At 37.7% G+C, this 19,110-nt stretch overlaps 4 protein-coding genes across 7 annotated transcripts; 1 reads left to right on the top strand and 3 right to left on the bottom strand.

Annotated features, from left to right (window-relative positions):
* Window positions 1-2,537: 2,537 nt before the first annotated feature.
* On the bottom strand, window positions 2,538-4,840 carry LOC137741128 (pentatricopeptide repeat-containing protein At3g02490, mitochondrial-like). The gene has a single exon (XM_068480928.1). It carries the CDS (start codon window positions 4,777-4,779, stop codon window positions 2,788-2,790), a length of 1,992 nt encoding a protein of 663 aa, XP_068337029.1. The 5' UTR covers window positions 4,780-4,840; the 3' UTR covers window positions 2,538-2,787.
* A 1,389-nt stretch (window positions 4,841-6,229) lies between these two features.
* On the bottom strand, window positions 6,230-7,065 carry LOC137738908 (stress-induced protein KIN2-like). Its single transcript, XM_068478379.1, has 2 exons — window positions 6,907-7,065; window positions 6,230-6,683 (listed from the first exon to the last, which is right to left on the bottom strand). The coding sequence occupies exons 1-2, from the start codon at window positions 6,964-6,966 to the stop codon at window positions 6,540-6,542; spliced, it is 204 nt and encodes a 67-aa protein (XP_068334480.1). The 5' UTR covers window positions 6,967-7,065; the 3' UTR covers window positions 6,230-6,539.
* Window positions 7,066-8,398: 1,333 nt separating this feature from the next.
* Window positions 8,399-11,825, top strand: LOC137739972 (uncharacterized). Of its 4 annotated transcripts, none has more exons than XM_068479737.1 (9): window positions 8,399-8,698; window positions 9,053-9,145; window positions 9,245-9,391; window positions 9,723-9,797; window positions 9,931-10,047; window positions 10,148-10,294; window positions 10,462-10,559; window positions 10,984-11,197; window positions 11,461-11,825. In XM_068479737.1, exons 1-9 carry the CDS (start codon window positions 8,629-8,631, stop codon window positions 11,544-11,546), a joined length of 1,047 nt encoding a protein of 348 aa, XP_068335838.1. In that variant the 5' UTR covers window positions 8,399-8,628; the 3' UTR covers window positions 11,547-11,825. The 4 variants fall into 4 exon arrangements, with proteins under 4 accessions (XP_068335838.1, XP_068335837.1, XP_068335839.1 ...); XM_068479736.1 differs by having other exon boundaries at window positions 8,417-8,698; window positions 9,242-9,391; XM_068479738.1 differs by having other exon boundaries at window positions 8,479-8,698; window positions 9,074-9,145; window positions 9,242-9,391.
* A 1,807-nt stretch (window positions 11,826-13,632) lies between these two features.
* On the bottom strand, window positions 13,633-16,295 carry LOC137739027 (S-adenosylmethionine decarboxylase proenzyme-like). Its single transcript, XM_068478500.1, has 4 exons — window positions 16,143-16,295; window positions 15,948-16,028; window positions 15,271-15,425; window positions 13,633-15,176 (listed from the first exon to the last, which is right to left on the bottom strand). Exon 4 carries the CDS (start codon window positions 14,992-14,994, stop codon window positions 13,870-13,872), a length of 1,125 nt encoding a protein of 374 aa, XP_068334601.1. The 5' UTR covers window positions 14,995-15,176; window positions 15,271-15,425; window positions 15,948-16,028; window positions 16,143-16,295; the 3' UTR covers window positions 13,633-13,869.
* Between the last annotated feature and the right edge of the window lie 2,815 nt (window positions 16,296-19,110).

A 19,110-nucleotide genomic window follows, 5' to 3' on the forward strand; every position in this document is an offset into this window, starting at 1 on the left:
ATTCTTGAGGGGGCGCAAAAACTAAAAAGGTGACCAAAGTTTATAATAATAATACTAGTAATAGGAAAACCATTTTCTTTACGAACATACTAGCCCCCTGTTTTGAAAACATATATAATACTACATATAGGTGTTATAAAAACCCTAGCATGCCACGCAAAACCTTTGTAAAACATGTAGTGTAAAACCATGCTCAATAATGCTGAAAACATCGCCGAAGGCAAATCCGTAAATCTCATAAGTGAAGTACTCAACTAGGGGTATCATAGTCGCCCGAAGGCACTACTTGTCCATCACTCGAAGGTGAAGCTGAATAACATGTCCATCACCCGAAGGTGAAGCTGAATCAAATAGCATAACATCCACACTGACCCTAGTCGTGGTTAGTGAAGTTGTTCGACACCGTTTTCAGCGGTGAAGCTAGGGGTATAATATATATCATAACTCACTCCTCCATCATTTGTGTCCTATGGCCATAGACATCTATACCCGTGATGTCTAGATGTGCCGTATGATAACCCACTAGAGAAGCACCCAAAACATATTTCAAAACTCATATTAAAACACTGGAGTTCAAAACCTCATTTCGTAAATTCGTAGTAAATTATAATCTTAAATCCTTAAAGTAACTTATATTCATATATAAAACATATTCTTAAATCCAAGGTCAATCATATTCATAAATCCAAGAAATAACCATATTCAAATCCATACAAATTTATATGCAAATCCGATATTTCATAACCTTTAATAAAACCTAATTTCGATAAATTAAACTATTTTGTAAATCATGATTATAAAAGTCCATAATGCATAATATAAAACATATTCAAATCATGGAATATGCAATGCATGTTAGACTAATATTTTAATAAAACATATAAGTTAAGAAGGGGTCCACTCGCTGATTTTATTACCTGAGAACCGCTCGAACTAGCAAGGATGACGTCACTTCCTGCCAACGTGCCTAAACACAATTAGGGGCCTTTTAGTAAAACTATACTAAAACGTTATAAATTGGGAAAACGGATGACGGATTCGAATTTGGCACGTCGAAAAACCTAAGGAAGGACCTCGGGTTTTTCTTCCACACGCAGCTGCGCATGGTGGCCGGCCGCCCTAACTTGCCGGAAAATTGAATAACTCCAAAAATTCCCAAATTTTACAGGAATGAAGATATCGATGAGTGGAGCAACTTTCATGTCGCATCCCGGCCTGAGGCAGATCACTTCCCGGGCCCGCTCCACCACCGTAGCACGATATTGTCCGCTTTGGGCTTACCATTCCCTCACGGTTTTGTTTTTGGGAACTCACGAGCAACTTCCTAGTGGGTCACCCATCATGGGATTGCTCTAGCCCCCTTCTCGCTTAACTTCGGAGTTCCGATAGAACCCGAAGCCAGTGAGCTCCCAAAAGGCCTCGTGCTAGGTAGGGATGAGAACATACATATAAGGATCACCCCCTGGGTGATGTGGGATGTCACATTTCATACATGTGACTAAGGCCAATTTGGCTGAGAAAATCCCTAATTTCACTCGAACCCGCCGGAACCCCAGATTTGGGCGTGTTTTGATTTGACCTCCAAGCTCGTTCCGACGCCTCAACCAATGCATGGGCCTTGTTGTTGGGGTAAAGGGTCCTTGGTGGTGGTAATTGGCTGAGTTAGCTTCACAATCATCAGATTTCCGTTATGGCACCCCCGGAACCCACGGGTTCTGTTCTTCAAGAATTCAAGGCTAAACCTAGTGAAATTTGACTGGAAATGGAAAATGGGAGGTCATTGAAGGTTTTACAGGTGGTGGATGAAGGCGATTTGATGGGAAAATCAACGAAAATCACCGGAGAAGACTGCGGAACCAAGTCGGGTCAAGAAAAAGAAAACGGGTTGGTGATCCCGTGCTTCACCTCTCCCTCATTTCCCCTCATTTCATGCTCTCCCTATTGGTCACTCTCTCTTTCTCTTCTTTTTGATTGGGCATCATTCACCTTATTTCTCTCCTTTATCTCTTCTCCTAACCGTCCGTTTCTCCTTTCATTCACTATGGACCACACACGTGGCTTTCCAGATTTTGCTTCAAAAATCTAGAGCTTTCTAGAAAATAATCAATTTACTAAAATACCCCCGACTTTAAACGTTAATATCTCCTTCATTATAACTCCAAATCATGTTCCGTTTGCGCCCATGCATTCGTAGCAACAAGTACTATGAGGATATGCCAAGAAAACAAATCTTACATGACACAACAAGAGGGTTAGCATAAGTCAACGTATATGCCTCGAAGGGCATTTTTGTAAATTCACATTTTAAAATTATAAAAATCATAATTTGGGGGACAGGTCTATACAGGCATCTTACCCCAGAACCCTAGATAAAAATTTGCCACTGTGAACCGATGCTTCTCCCGCAACCTCTTGGAAAGGAACAAGAAGTTGCTATTGTCAATGTAACTTCATTTCAAAAACATTGGTGAAAATAAGAATAGATATTTGCAAGAGGTAGCATTCAACAGAGATGTAATGTCTTTTGGAAGCCTAATCGAGCGAGGCACATTAGATCGATGTGATCACATCGACAACTTGGTCATTTGATAAGAAATGAAAAAGAAAGAACCTTTGGGAACTTGAATACAATTGATTTCATTTTCCAGGCACCAAAAAAGTCGAAAATACTCCCACAATCATCAATACTAGAGGAGCAAAGGAAATATTCAAAACCAAAATTTTTCGAACAAACGCTCTGCTACATTATCGTCGTGAAAGACATTACAAGATACAGTCTAACAAAGCCTAAGCAGCCACCGCGGTGGGAGCAGCACGTTCTCCAGATTTAGCAGAATAAAATAGATCCAACACATCAGCATGGTGGCGGATGTAGCCTGGGCATTTGGAAAGAAAATTCTGTGCTTCACTGTGCCGTCCAGCCTTGAAATAAGCTTCAAATACATTGAGAAAGACGGTGGTAGATGGAAACCTCTTTGAAGTCATCGCCTTCAGGAAAGCTAAAGCATCTTCACCTGTTCCAGACTTTGATACATACTCAACGAATGGATCAATAAAAGGAGGGAATCCATGATTTTTTATCATACCCAGAATATTCAGAGCATCCTTGAATCCACCCTGAACCAATAACTTACTTATCAACAACTTGTATGTGGTATGCCATGGCTCGAGCTGCCTTTCATTGACTGAATCATTGAGTAACTTGTATGCATCTATGGCCCTGTTCTTTCTGCAATATGCATCTACTAATATATCAAAAGCATAACCAGCAGAGGCAGACCCCTCTTTTTCAAGCATCTTTTGGAAACAATCGGAAGCCTTATCGAGAGCACCAGCTACACAGTGACCCTCGATTAAGGACGACCATATCTTGTAATCTGAACTGCGCCCAGAAACTTCCATATCACTAATGAATTCACTTGTTGCACCCTTTTTGCCAGCACTACTAAGCCGGAATGCAATCCTACTCTGTAAACCACCACTAGCTACAAGTCCACCTTCCTCCATTGCTTTGAAAACCGTATTGCACTGTCCATATCTACCAACACCATTCAGAGACTTAAGGACTGCATTGAGCATTGAATCTGTCAGCACATTCCCATTATCTGCAAAAATCCCCACAACTCTAGAAAATAGACCCATATCCAGCTGCTTACCACCCGCTATTTTCCTCAACAGAAAGGTACAACAATGCACCGAAGGCTTATTTGCGCCAGCCATTGCAAACTCATACAAGTCCACAGCATCCTTCATCATTTTCCTCTTACAAAATCGCCCTAAAACCTTAACATACGTCTCCATCTCCAGTTCATACCCCTTGCTCCTCATTTCATCAACAACTTTCCAAAACCTATCTATGCAATCTTCCCTGCCCAATACCCTAGCAATAGCATTATAAGTCTGTTGATCATGCTTCAACAAACCAGTCTCCTCCATCCACCGAAAAAATATCAGTGCTTTTGCTGGCTCTGTACTAAGACTTTCCAACACCATTTTAACCACATCGCTAGAAAATGCAACACTCAAATCCCGTATTTGCCTCTCAACATCCTCACTCCACACCTCATTTCTAACAATCTTACACACCCTCGAACAAATCTTATCCGGGGAATTGTCAGTAGACCCCGCTGCAAACACCGCTCTCAACTTCTCAACATCACCATCCAACCCATCCTTCGCAAACTTTTCTAAAGCTTTATCCTGCACCCATTTTGACACACCATACCCTTTCTTCTTCATAACACAAACCAAATCCCAAAATTCATTCACAAACCCATTAACCCCGAAAACACTCAGCATCGAATTATACGACTTGGAGCTCAATCTCTCACCTTCACATGACAAAACCCAATCGAAAAACCTCCTCGCCACATCGGGGCTCGATTCGAGGCTCTTCAAAACCTTCAACACCAACTCATGGCTAATCACAACATTGTTCGACTCCAATTCTTTCCTAATCTCATCCGCACCCTTACGACTAGCGAAAATATCAGCTACAACTCCATGATCGGAGTCCTTGAGCTCGAGTGCCGGCTCTGATGAGAGGCTGCGGGACAAGGGGTTTCTAGAGTTTATCGATTTCGCTAATTGGGAATTGAAAATGGGCAGCAAAGGTGAAAGCTTTGGGTCGAGAGTGTCAGTGTGGAACAGAGAAGTGAAAGAGCTAAGTGAATGGAGATTCAATTGGGAGTTTACCTGAGAGCACGACGGTTTTATGAATTCGTGCGGCGGAGGGCGGCGGTGAGCTCGGAGGAGCAGCAAACGCCATTGCTGTCTCATCGCTTGGATCAGGGTTTTCCGGGTGAGGTAGCGACGAAGGATGAATTTGCGTCTGAGAGAGGAGATTAGGGCTTTTGGAAGAGCTTTTTCTCGATAGAATAGTAACGTTTGTGAAATACCAAAAGTAACCTCGTTTAGTTTTCAAATTCCACTTGCATCGGTGACTGAAAAAAAATCAGACACAGTTTCTTTTGAAACTTAAAAGAAAATTCCAAGTTATTAGAATATTTGTTGCCAAATTGGATTGTTCATTGTGTAGTTTAGTTGAACTCTTCCTCGTTCTAATATAAAAATATCAATGTACTAAAAAATAATAATAATAAAACATTTAATATACTGTATTGTGTCTCCAATACACTTAATTGTTTACTTATTTTTCTTGTAATTTTTGTTTTTTCTTCTTCTTACTTTACTCTTAATTATCTAATTTAGTTTGATAGTTTTTCTTTTACAAATCATAAGAAGATGTTGTTCGTGACGTATTTAAATACTTTAGATCGTTCCTTTTTTTCGTTCTCTGGGCTTCTACACTCATTTTTTCACATAATTGTTCATTGAAATTTTAATTAATTGAAGATGGCTTGGTGATGGTTTTTAACTGAACCGTCATGTGACCTTGTTCTTCACCACATGTTCAATTGACGTAAGAGCTCTTCAACATCACCTGAGTAAAGATTTTCACCGGCATCATGCTTACTGCTAAAAAAATTCCCCTTCAAGGTTCCAGATTTCCTTTCCAAATCCCAAATTTTATCAAACTATGCAGTTTTTCTGATGAAATGAAAAACCGTTAAATAAAATAAAGAACGATCATTGCAAACACATGATTAAACAAGTGGGACGAGTACCAAAATGTATGTTAGCCCGTGACACTTTCAGCGGACTTTGGTAACACAAGCAACCAGTGACGTGGGCTTTTTGTTGCAAGTAAAAATTCTATGGCCATTAATCCTACCATAGCAATCCATGTTTCCACCTCCCTTGAGGCCACTTCCATCTTGCTCAAAGCTTGATTATTCAGTGCGGAGCCATGGGTATTGGATTTGGATCCTTTCATAAGCAAATCACATAGATCGTTGAATTTTGATATACACGGAGCCTCCTACATCAATAAAGCTTGATTATTCAGTGCGGAGACATGGGTATTGGATTTGGATCCTTTCATAAGCAAATCACACAGATCGTTGAATTTTGATATAGGCAGAGCCTCCTACATCAATATTGTTCTTTCTTTGAACTGTATTAATATTCATCCTCATTTCTTCTTTTTTTTTTTTTTTTTTTTTTTTTTTTGTTGTCAGGTTTCTGATTGTTATGAAAGGGCCTAAAGCCTTCTGAAAGAGAGTAAAAGGGATCCAAATTTGATTTTATTTTCATGGCAAAGACCAATGCCTTTTAGCAACGTTTTAATTATCTTAATATCATGAAACTATAGAGATGAGCATTGGAATAAAAGTAAAAGATTAAGATATAATTAAACAGTTCATGAATTAATTAGGCGACAACTACAACAAGCGGAGCCCCTCTTCCTTGTTCAAAGGAGAGACAAACATTAACAGAAGAAAAAAGCAAAGAAAACTGAACAAATAAACCATGTGTGCACTAAAGTAAGCACACACCCAAATGAGAGCTCGACAACATCGATCCCTGCAACTACGACGACGAGGGGCTAAAGCTCCCTTTGTTGCAAACAAACAAGAAATTAAAAACACTTAAACCACTAACAAAGCTGTCTAAGAAGAGGCTCCATAGTTCCTGCTTCATTTGTTCATGCCGGTGGCGTTCTTGACTGCATCGACAGCACCCTGTGCCGTGGACTGCACAGTCTGGCCAGCACTCTGCATTGATTCCTTGGCAGACTGGGCGACATTGCCGGCCTTGTCCATCATTGTACTGGTCTTCTCCTGTCAAATCCCAAATCATCCAGCACAACACACACAGATCAATCTCAATGCACAATCAATCGTAAAGCAAAAGAAAACGCAACGAAAACTGTTATTGACGCTTCAAAATAGTCGATCATATATGCACCCCCATCGTAAAAACAAAGAAGAAACGAGTGCAGTGTGACTATTTTGAAACGCTAGTAAGTTTCAAAACGAAAAATGGAGATGAGTTAGGGTTTACCTGAGCTTGGCCCTTGGCCACTCCAGCGTTGTAGCTCATCTTCTGCTTGTTGTCAGCCATTTTCTTCTTGTTGGAAACTGGAGCAAAAACACTTGGAAATCGAATGAAGGTTTTGAGAGATGGAATTTGATTTGCTTGATGATGAATTACACAGACGGACATAGGTTTATATAGGGTTTCTGACCAGCTGAATGCTCGACACGTGTGACGCCACGCGTAAGTTGTTCACTGGCTTGCTCTGAGATCGTTCTGGAGACTAACACGTGTCGCGTTATCACTTGGATGGCTTCCTGACCAGGAAGCTGTGGTAGTTGCTCACTTGCTATTCATAGGGTTTTGACAGTTTTGTGAATGGACACTACTTTAACTGTCATATTATTGATTATTTGGGATTATAATTTCATCAATGAGAGATTATTGAAACAGACTTTACTCTGTCGACTTTAGGACAAAAATGTACTATTGTCTCCTAGAACATTACGTATGTGGTGGTCATGTGATGCATTATTGATAGAGAAACTGTGTAAATATCATTACTAAAGAATTTTTTTGAAGCGTTATATGAATTTATATGTTCTTTTTTATTTGTCGTATGAACAAAATTTTACGCGATCTGTCATAATAATTTTTTGAAATTATTAATTTGTCATCTCACTCTAATCATTTTTAAGTTTTCCATCCAAATAGTTTGGTGCCTTGCACATAAGTGTTATTTCAGACTTTTGACCTCATTTTCACAAGTTTTTAAGTTTTTGTTTTTATACAAAGATATACTTACACTAGTAGGTGAGGAAATAAATTGGTTTTGGACATTTGACCTCCTTTTAAAATGTCCTCTACTTCTCTTGGGTACGAACCTAAAAATATTGGCTAATTAATAAACGTATTGTATTCATTTCAAAAATTTTAGGTGAACTACTAAAATATATATATATTAGGCTCACTAACGTGGAGTTTAATAACTGCAAGCTTAAAGAATTTTATGCGGTCGATCCTTTTCTTAAAAAGGGAGTCGAAATGACAGAAATAATCTTGAAGGGATTTGAGGAGTTAAAAGATCCAAAACATCCTCAACAATCTAAGTTACGATAAATAAAGTAATAAGTATTACCACCACTTAAGAATGACGAACAAAAATATTCCCATAAGTTAAAGTCACAAAAACATCACACTCAAGCCCCATTTATTCTGGCCCCATCCACCCCCTCATGTCCACTCGACGCGTCCTGGCGTCACAAATTACAACCATGGGTGCCGACATCCAAACCAATGAAATGAAAAAACAGAAAATCAAGGGGGTAGAGAGTAAAATTCTGAAATATTATGGGAGCCCCTGATATTTTCGAAAATTACAATACAAACAGGTTAAATTCATTTATTATTATTATTATTATTTTTTCAAAACTAATTTATTAATTTTGTAGACCCAAAAAAAAACACCCTAAACCCAAGTCGTCGAGGGACACAAAAGCCCTCAACGCCCGCGGCAACAGCCTCCTTCCCCCTCTTCATTCGATACCAGCTATTGGCGGAGCTCCAAAGTTTCCAACTTTTTGTAATCTTTTTGTTCGTTGTTCTCTGCCCAAAAAACCCTCTTCTTCTTCTGCATTGGTTTCCTGAAAAATTTACATATAGGAAGAGGAAGCAGAGTCTCAGAGTAGGAAAGTCGGGTTCTGGAGGTAATTGCGAACCGGGTACGGAAAACCACCCAGAAAGATAGGAATGAAGGACAAGAAGAAGACCCATAAGAGCAAGAAGGCTGCCCAGCCAAATTTGGAGATTGTTGAAAAGGGTATTGTCACATTTCATATAAATTTAATATTTTTTTTCTTACTGTTTTACTGTTTTAGCTTGATTCTAACTTGGGGTTCTTGATAAACTTTATGTTTAAATTGAAAGCTCATTTGTTTAGAAATTTGTTTTGGATGATGAATAAAATGATATAAAATAGATGCTACATACATTTGGAAATTATGGAATTTACACACTAAAAAAATAGTAGATGTGTGTGTAATTGTTCATATTTGTGGAGACACAGAAATTTGGTAATTGTCCTTGGCAGCATAGTGTTTTTGCTCTCTGTATGTGTAAAGTTACGGCGAAAAGTATAAATAAGTTGTGATTTTGCAATTTTATTTGTTTCCAGATAAAATGTTAGGATCGGCAGAGATGAGAAAGAGAAAAAGGGTGAAGGAAAGCGATGCTGACTCTCGAAAGGTTGTCCAAGTCTCTGTTGAAGGTACATTGGGTTTCTGTTTCTTATGAGTTAAGTACATTGTTAGGACTATAGATTTGGAATGAACTCTATGTTCTCGGTTTGCTTTTGTTGTTTCAGTAGATAATTCAGCCAAATCAGCCAAAGATAAGAAAAAGACAAAACTAACGAAGAAAAGGAAAATAAAGAATGCGAAGAATTATGTAGCTGTGGAAAGCGAGAATGATCACCCAAATACGGAGACTGATGGCGATTGTAATGAAATAAATGGTAAGTTGCCACTAGTTGGTAGCAGTATAGCGTATTGTGTGCAGGGGAACCACAGTATTGTGTAATTTGTTAATCGTGTCCTTGTGCATTCAAGTACCTTTTTGGGGGTGAGTGTTGGAAGTTTGTAAATTTCCAATATCTTTGCCTGTCTCTGTTTTGTTATGATAAGAATGTTAAGTCAGAGTTGTTTTCTTTTCTATAACCTAAGGTCACTGGTTTCAATTTCTCACTCAAGTTGTATGAAAATGCTCGGGTGCTTTTGAAGTGTCAACTGTAGAATCCTTTCCTGCTGCTTTTAATTAATTAATTAATCTAATTTTCTTTCTATTAGATGATGGAGTTGCCAATCAGAGCCGATTCGAAACTCAGGAAGAGATTGAAATTGGTGAAGTGTTCACTGAGGCTGGTAAGGGTTTGAAATTGGAAGTTGGTAAAGTGGCAGCTTTTGTTTGATCTGAGCGTCGAGTCATTGGATGGAACTTTTATTGCAGTTGTACTTGTAAGGTCTAGTGCTCATTGAGGTTTTCTTTTTACTGTAGGTAAGTCAAAGAAAGCTAAGAAAAGGAAAAAGAAGGATCGTAATCCATTAGAGTTTGTGAAGTCACTGGAAAAGGAAATAGAAGCTGGTCGGGAGATCTGCTCAAGAGGAATACCAAGTACGATTCTTGAATTTGAACATTTCTTTGTATCCGAGTTCTTACAGTTTCATTGCAACCAGTGCTATTCTACTTTTAGTAATGATAATTGTCAATGTAGGCGTATCCAAGAAAGCTTTGAAAAAGAAAAGGAGGGATCTTGATTCATCAAAGTCCACAAAGACAATGGAAACGGAAGTAGAAGCTGATCAGGCTGATGTTTACCTTATTTCTTCGGGGGATGAGGACTCTTCGAAAGGAATGAAAAGTAAGAATTACTCATTTCAAAATGCTCATTGGTGTATACGGTTCATATTCTAAAGCCGACAAACATCCATCAGTATACATATGGATAATAAGCTTCAAATTAATTGATTTACGAAAGTCAACATATGGTGATAGTTTATCTCTCATCGAGAATTTCTGAATCCACAGAATGGGTTACGGAATACCATCAAAGTAGACCTGGATTGAAGGAACTGCAGCAAAGAATCGATCAGTTTATGGTTGAACATGATGAAAAACTGGAACAGGTAATTTTCCTCTTCGATGCTACAATTACCCTGCAACTAGAGTATCTTTATTCAAACCAGCGATTGGAACCTTCACTCTTAATAACACTGCTCGCACTGTCTTAAGAATTTGCACATACTTGATCATCATAAAAACACTTTCATGTATTGAGCCATCTATAAACACATAATGTGTTAGCTGATGTGCTTGCTCTATTGTTTTTCCTTGTTTTGAGTTATGGCCCTCATAATTACTTCATGGATGTATGCCGCATATTCCTGCCTCTGAACTCGCTTCATATATGCCCATGTAACGTGGAAATGTATAATCTATTTTTATGGTATATTGTGTGGTTTGTGTATGTCCATCTGTTTATATTCACTGCATGTAACTTCCCAATTGATCAAATGTGTATAAGTTCACATATATGTGTGGCACATACAGGAAAAGAAAGAGAGAGAAGCCCGTGCTGCAGAGGGAGGATGGACAGTTGTAGTACATCATAAAGGAAGGAAGAAGACCACAGATGCTGAGAGTGGAATTACAGTAGGGTCTGTCGCCCAGGCTGCTTTGGAGGACAAGGTGGCCAAGAAGAAACAAACTGAAGTTGTTGGGCTAGATTTTTACCGGTTCCAAAGGAAAGAAGCTCAGAGGAATGGTATGTTAATCTTACATATAAAGCTCATCTTTTATTAACCTGAAAAACTACACTTCGTTTGCTGAAAATGTTGCATGTGAGCTCAAAAGCACTCCCATAACGAGCATGCAATGGCATGTTACATACGCTTCTGGTGTCAGTTTCTGTTTTACTTTCATAATTCACACACGAAGGGTTTTGATTTTAGAACTTGAATATATGTATTTTTGTTAGTTAAAGCGGTGCAGAAAACAGAAAAGCACTAATACAATCCGTCCTTGCAGAAATTATGATGCTCCAGAGCAAGTTTGAGCAAGATAAAAAGCGGATACAGCAGTTAAGAGCGGCTAGGAAGTTTCGACCTTACTGAACGCCCGAAAGTTTGTACGAAGAAAAGCCAGGAATCAATTGCTCTCATTCATAATGTCGAGACATGAGTAGTACAATGCACATTGCATAACAGTTTTGCGCCCACTACTTGGTTTTCCGCTTGTTTTTATCAAATGTAAGTGACATCCATGTTGAATTCTTTTCACATTTTGGAATTCATCGACTGCCAACAACGCATTCATTGTTTTTAGACAAATTGGCCTCCGGTCCCTTTTCCGTCTTCTCTGACGAGTCGAAATCAACGATGCTTGTCTTAAAAGTCTATGATTCCTAGTTAGGTTTAGCAGGGCAACTTCTCCACAGGTACAAATTCAACACATGCAATGATGAAGGGCTGCTTGACCTCTTCCAAGGTTTTGCTTAATGCTTATTGGTTTTCCTTTTCAAGTCAAATTTAGCAGCTTAATTTTTCCAAGTTCGTTTGAGATGTCTTGGGTTGTTTTATTCACGCCTCACATTTTCTTGACTACACCCACATACTTAGTACTGGTTTCGTACTAAGGTGCTTTTATAAAAAGTGAGTATAAAAAAAAACTGAGCTCAAAAAGGTGTTTGGTAAATATTTAAAAACAGTTTATTTTCACAGTTTTGGGTGAAAAAAAATTGAAAACGTGAATCAGCTAAAATGAGCTTATTCTCACAGCACAACTGAAGCAGTTTTTTTTTCAAAGCACAACAATACCAAATCAATCATTAATAAATCCCACTTTTACCTTTTGAACCAAAATTTATCTTAATACACTCCACATTTTTTCCCAATACTACCCTCACACCCAACATACACAATAATAAGACACCTAACGCTCAAACTCTTTGTCAACATTTGGGTTTATGTCAATTGAGTGTTTAGTTTTCTATCAATTAGGGATTTTAGATTTTGTATTTGAAGAAATTGGATCAAAAACATCGAATGCAAACCAAGATCTGCAAAAAATAGAATAGAGCCTTTCCAATCTTAGCAAGTGAATTCAAAAGGTTGTTCAAGAGAATTTCAGAAGTGTCCACCATCAATTCATCATCAAGCCATCGCATTGAAGACTATTACTTCTATTGGCTCGAGTAAGGAGAAATAATGTGAGGAATAGGACAAGTTGCCCTAAGTTGCTTCATGAGGTTTTCAATATTTGTTTTTTGTATACACCAAACAAGCAACAGCAAACTCCATCATATCAAAAGCAAACACGTTCAATTTTCTCTGAAGAGATTTTAGCCAATCGAATGAAATATTATAAATACAAACTGATATGTGATAAATGACATTGCAATGAATTGTATCGTTGAGTTCAATAGTGGATGAGAGTGGCTTCGAGAGGTTGAAGAAAATAATATACACTAAAAATGATTTTGAGCTGTATTCATAATCTTACGAGGTCTAAATAGTTTTTTTATATTAAAGTGTATAAGTAATATTTTATGAGGGGTGCATTCAACAATAGTGGAGTGCACCTAATGTCTTTCCTTGGATTTTTACAACCCAAATGCCCAACAAATTTCTACCAAAAACAAGATGGATGCTAAGGGAACTCTCTTAACTTTGTCACCTCCTGCTTGCAGCACAATGTTTTATAATGTTCACGAGAATTGAAGTTAAATTATGAGATGACAGAATCCATAGAGAGTCACTTTCAAGAGAAACCCCTTTAGCATTCCTCAAAACAAGAAGCTTAGAAGCTAGGATGCTTCCTTGAGGGAAGAGATGGTTACTCCTCACCATGGCAATGGGTGGCAAAATGTGTATGACTTATATGCATTCCCTATTCATGCCAACCCAACCGCAACGATTGTAACGTCTTCTCAAGACTTCCATGGAACAGATCCACATCCACCGGAGGCGTCTCGATCGGGCCATTAATATATGATGCATGAACTACCTAGAGAGGCTCGTTTCTTTTTCTGGTACTGGTGAATCACACAATAATGTTAAAAAAGAGATTGAAATACTTCTATAAGTTTGCCCAACCCCAAAATAGAGGACTATCTGACGAAACCATCAACCGGTCCCATTTTAAAGAAGAAAAATCTTGATAAATAACATAAACCAGTCATAACACAAGAAATTAAATAGATGACAATAATATTCATCTTATTGAGAAAAAAAAAGGTACATCAACAAAGACTCGTGCATCCAGGAAGTCTCATAACGACGACGGATATCAGCTGCCACCCGAGATCCGGTTTATTGACAATATCATAAACTAAACTTGCAGCGACACAGCATGCTGCGTCTACTATAATTGCAACATAACCCCACAGTCACATTTGTTTTTACTTTTATTTATACTAAAAACACGAACAATCAAACACTAGATCTTTGCCAGACCTATTTCTTCAACTTCCTCGTCCTTCTCGTCCTCGCTCCAGCAGCACTTCAGAATCGACCTTGGAGACTGAGAACCGCTGTCGTCCTTGACAAAGCTGTGGTACATGACCGCGCCACCCAGCCCCAAACCCTCGTAGCTGCTTCCTCCGCAGCAGTATCCCTTCAAGTCCAGAGGGCACTTAGCGTTAAGATCTTCGCCTGCGGTGCTCGTGGTGTGCAAGGCTATGGAGAACTCAGCTGGTTTGAAGCAATCCAGAACCCTGTACAGCAGTTGGGTCAAGTTCACATCTTTGAAATCATAGCCCACTGTTTCAAAGCTAGCGTAGCTGAAACCGTCTTCTGGTGTCACATGGATAGTAGAAACTGCATTCCCTTCGATTGAGTTCATGGAGTAGCCGCATGGCTCGAACTCAAAGTCGCATATATCGGATTGCGGGAGGATGTTTCTGATGCCGGATTCTACGGTCATATCAGCAGCTGAACTTGCGTCGGATTTGTAAAAGACTGAAGCCCTCTTCCTGTCTAAACCAGTCATGCACATCTCCAGAGTGTAGGTAGGGCCTGATTGGCGTGAACCCCACAATAAGCTTGCCAACTCCGCCGATGCAGAGTAAATATGCCATTTCTGAGTTTTGTCAGGGCTTCCCATAACATATGCCTTGCTTGCCAAACCAAGCTTGCCAAAATGGCCGTCAAGTACAGCTACCTCCTCCGAAAAGCTACGATGTGGAGAGGGCTGAGCACCAGGAAAAATAAAGCTCCCACGAGAGTACCTCACAGATTTTACAGCCAGAGAGAGGGAGTCAGCCAGCTTGAGGATGGCAGGGATTGATTGAAGCAATTTTGTTGTGCCACAGGTTTTGATGATCACTTTGTAAGGGTACACAAAGAGGCTCGACTCAGATAGGACATAAGAGTCAAGATCATCATTTGACAGTGAAGAAACAATGGTGCACTCAGCTGGTGTCAGAATCTCATCTATTTGAGCTTTCGATAGAGAACGAAGACCCATGCCTTTAGGGTCAGCAAACAGTCCAGGCTCGAAGAAAGAGACCTCGAGCCTCTTTTCATACCCTTCAAATCCAATTGCAGAGACCGGTACAGCCATCTCGAATTAAGCAAGCAAATGACGATGCAACAGCAGACGAAGTGATAACAAGCGAGGGATCGAGAGAACGAGAGAAGTAGGAAAAAGAAATAGACTAGAATAACTAGAGTAAGATTGCAGTATTAACGATCGCACGGGGTTACGTTGGGACTTAACACAACTCAGGAGGGCTTCCGAGCGCACTGCACAGAGAACAATGTATGATAATATTAGTAGGGTATCCATACAAAACAAACCAGGAAATCCATGCACCAAGAAACACAAACTAAAACTTACGTTAGAGTAAGCAGCTGATCTGAATTTCTTGATTCCACCGTGAGGTCTGACGTCTTCAATGCTGTAACCGAGGGGAGCTTCATAGAACGATGATTTACTACTACTAGAATCCTTTTTGCCACCTTTGGACTCCATTAGCTCATTCAGTTATTTTCCTGCAGAAAGGATTAACCGAAAAGGGATCAACACCAAATAACCTCACAAGTAATAAACTAGCAAATCCGTTACCTCTATGCAAATTTCATGAAAAGCCAATTGCTTAGACGAATAAACAATGATTAGCATAGACCAAAAGCCTAATTAACCAATTTTATTTTTAATAACAATCATACATCCAAGCATGAAACCCTATAAACAAAAATGCTACAATTATATACACAAAACAAACAGGCATTGTGAGTAGTCTGTATATGAGATTAAAAACCCACCGAAAATATCGATAATACGCATAGAATTGGCTATTAAATTTGCAAATGAACATCTAGATTCAAGTTCTAAACCAAATCATTACGTTTTCCACAAGAAAATAGAAGAAAAATCCCCAATTCAATATAATTCAACAACAAAAACAAAACTTTGACCTAATCCAGCAACAAACACAATATTTTCTCATATATTCATACCATTAATCAAATCAAACATCGAAATAATAACCGAGATTAGGGAAACAAACTTACAATTGATTTTTTCTTTTTATAATCTAATACCGAATCTACAATCTCCTTCAAAATTCCCCCTTTAAATCTCTAGATCAACACCTGAAAATGCCAACAGAAAACCACAAAAAGATCAGAATTACACAAAAACAAAAAATTGAATTAAAACACCATAGAATTGAGAACCGAAGGCGAACAATGGAACCCTAATCGTACCTGGAAATTCGAAAATTGGGACGAAATTGGTAAGGAGGAGGCGAAGATCTGAAGGATTCGGCGAAATGGAAACCCTAAAAATAACTGAGGCTCACGAAAATTTGTTAGCAGAAAAAACGGTGCTTCGTTGTTTTCGTGAAGCTCCGAGCCCCTACGGGAGCGTCATGTTATATAGTTGAATAATACGTGTTTGCCACGATATTTCTATTTATTTACGGTCATGCCACGCTTTCTTTCCGCTTCAAGCGGAGTTGTTCAACTACTCACGAACCTCCCGTAATTTTTTATTCGTACGATTCTGCCCTTCCGTGTTTGCGCGGATAGGAAGTTCGCCGTCCACAAGGCGGGCAGGGGTGGTTTGGACATTTGATCGCGGAATCAAAGTTTTGAAAAGACCTGCTAAAGCAAACGACGGCGTCAAAGGGGGGGTCCGAAGATTGAGGGCGGGGACGAGCGCGAGTCATCGCGACACGTGGCCGATGGCTAAGAAAGGTGTGGTTGTGAGTCGACCACACGCAATGAGAGGGACCGGTCCTTGTCTTGCGTGGCTGTGTGGGCCCGCATGACAATGTTCATCGAATTTTATATCAAATCAAGCGCAATTTGGTCCACGCCACTTGGACCGGAAACCAAAAAAGAATAATAATTAGTGCCGTTTTAAATAATATTTTGTTTCACTCCTATCCCAATCGTGTCTCTAATAATTAGTGTGTTGATTAATTCATTAGGACATTTCACATGCAATGTAACACCATGTTCAAATCTTTTGTAACGTCACTCTTTACTACTGTCTAATGGTATTCTTTTTCATTTAAAAGTGAAAAATCTTAGATTTGAATCATGTCGACGACGAATTCGATATCAAATTAGACTGCTAATCATGTGATTTAACTAAACTCTCATTCTTCTTATTGTAAAAGTATCGATGTACTATTTTTTTTTGTAACTATTTTATATCAAATATTTTAATTACATCAATCGTTAATTTACTTGTTAGTAAACTTAATTTTTTTTAAAATTTGTTGTCATAAGCTTAACAAGAAATGTTAATGAGCTTATTTGAGAAGTGTGATTGTTTATGGACTTTCTGCCACCTCATTTTTTTTTATCACTATTTCTATGTCAACATTATAAAACATTATGCAAAAAAATAAGATGGCGAAGAGTTCATACAAGCCCTACTTTTGAGAGAATCTCATTTGCAATTCTCAAACTTAATATGTATCAATCAATAACAATATAAAAAACTAAGTTTTTTTTGTCTTCAGAATTTGTGCCCAACATTCCTAATAAAGCTTAATATCAAATTAACTAATTAAGACTTTCTTGTTTTTGGGATACTTAATTTTGGAATATAAAGATGGGCGAATGGTCATCCAAATTTTGCGGCGATGCATGCATCTCTCCTAATATCGTGATTCGGAGGTTTAAGCATCTTCTAATTTCTTTGTGTTTGTTTGAAAGCATCTTATGATTAAGCAAAAGCATGCAACTAATGCCAACAACACCTACCCAGTAACGTAAAAGCAAGTTAATTGCCACAATTATAGGAATCTTTTTTATTCGAATTAGGGGGTGGCAGTGAGCCAAGTTCATGTTCATCTATTTATGTTCATGTCATCTTTGTGTCACGTTTTATGTTCATTCAATTATATACGACTTCAAACTCCTTATATTCAAAATTTTACTTTTTCCCTCCAAACTCATATTTTCTAGCCTCTAGCCCATTATATAATATTTATCCGAATAAAGCTCAATGATTAGGCTTCAACTAAGCAACTTACCAAATTAAGTTTGGGTGTCCGTTTTTATATTATTTTTTGGATCCCTAATATACCCCATCTAAGTCATTATGGAAAGTTCTTGTAATTTTGTTTTAATTGATCACGTGCATTGAATTTGGCAAGATCTTGTAGCCATGAAATATGGTTCTATATGGAGGAATTAATTTGGATATATATTTTTTTTAATTTCGATGATAAATTTCAATTTGAATATACCTAATTAATTTAGTGTTTATTTTCAACAATATCTATTGTTTTATTTTATGAAAATAATTTACCTACTACGAAAATTAATTTTATGAAAACAATATCTATTGTTTAATTTTATACCTACGTTATAATTACATGAAAATAGTTTACCTACTGTATAATTACATGAAAAAAATGACCTACTATGAAAATTAATTTTTTGAAAACAATATTTATTGTTTGATTTTGTGAAAATAATTTATCTACGGTATAATTACATGAAAATTAATGTGCCTACTTTTTAAATTTGTAACAAAATTAATTTACCTACTTCTTTTTATGGTATTAGTATACATAAATGTAGAATATATGTCCGTATATATTTGATCTAATTAGATTTTGGATTGGAGGAGTTCACACAAAATTAAAAATATATTAAACAATTTAAATGTCTAAAAGAAACGTATAAGAGATTTGGTGGTATGATTTTGTAAATAAACACAAATTCATGGACATCTTTTATCCAACGTGACATCATATTTAAAATTTGGGTTTTATTTAGAAGTTATAATATATGTGGGTTTTTGTTTAGAGTTTAAGAGTTGCAAGGGCTTAAATCTAAAGAACCAAAAATTTTATGTGGTCTCTCTGCGATCTATCCTTTTGAGTGACACATGTCACTACGTTAAATTTGTGTTAAATTCAATACGACTTTAAATTCGTTTTGGTATTTATATGAAAATTTTGTGTTAAATAAAGACCAAAATGACAAAATACCTTTAATTTAATAAACAATGGGCGAAAATGATATGACAAAATTGAGAGTATTTTTTATCATTTTCTTGTAATTTAAATAAGATTTTTAACGGAAAGACCAAAATGATTAACAGTAGAGTAACTTAGACACGAGTCATATCAATTTTAAATCTCAGATAAGGAGTTATGCCATTCCATAAACTATTTTAGCTAAAAAGGCAAAAATAAATTTGGTCGAA

This window comes from Pyrus communis, chromosome 7 (assembly GCF_963583255.1).
Source record: "Pyrus communis chromosome 7, drPyrComm1.1, whole genome shotgun sequence".
NCBI classification, from domain to species: Eukaryota; Viridiplantae; Streptophyta; class Magnoliopsida; order Rosales; family Rosaceae; genus Pyrus; species Pyrus communis.

Coding starts and splice junctions, on each gene's coding strand:
- LOC137741128 (XM_068480928.1), bottom strand. CDS start 4,779: ATGAGACAGCAATGGCGTTTGCTGCTCCTCCGAGCTCACCGCCGCCCT.
- LOC137739027 (XM_068478500.1), bottom strand. CDS start 14,994: ATGGCTGTACCGGTCTCTGCAATTGGATTTGAAGGGTATGAAAAGAGG.
- LOC137738908 (XM_068478379.1), bottom strand. CDS start 6,966: ATGGCTGACAACAAGCAGAAGATGAGCTACAACGCTGGAGTGGCCAAG. Junction 6,684..6,906: donor TGGCCAAGGGCCAAGCTCAG/GTAAACCCTAAC, acceptor GGGATTTGACAG/GAGAAGACCAGTACAATGAT.
- LOC137739972 (XM_068479736.1), top strand. CDS start 8,629: ATGAAGGACAAGAAGAAGACCCATAAGAGCAAGAAGGCTGCCCAGCCA. Junction 9,146..9,241: donor TGTCCAAGTCTCTGTTGAAG/GTACATTGGGTT, acceptor TTGTTGTTTCAG/TAGATAATTCAGCCAAATCA. Junction 10,560..10,983: donor ATGATGAAAAACTGGAACAG/GTAATTTTCCTC, acceptor TGGCACATACAG/GAAAAGAAAGAGAGAGAAGC.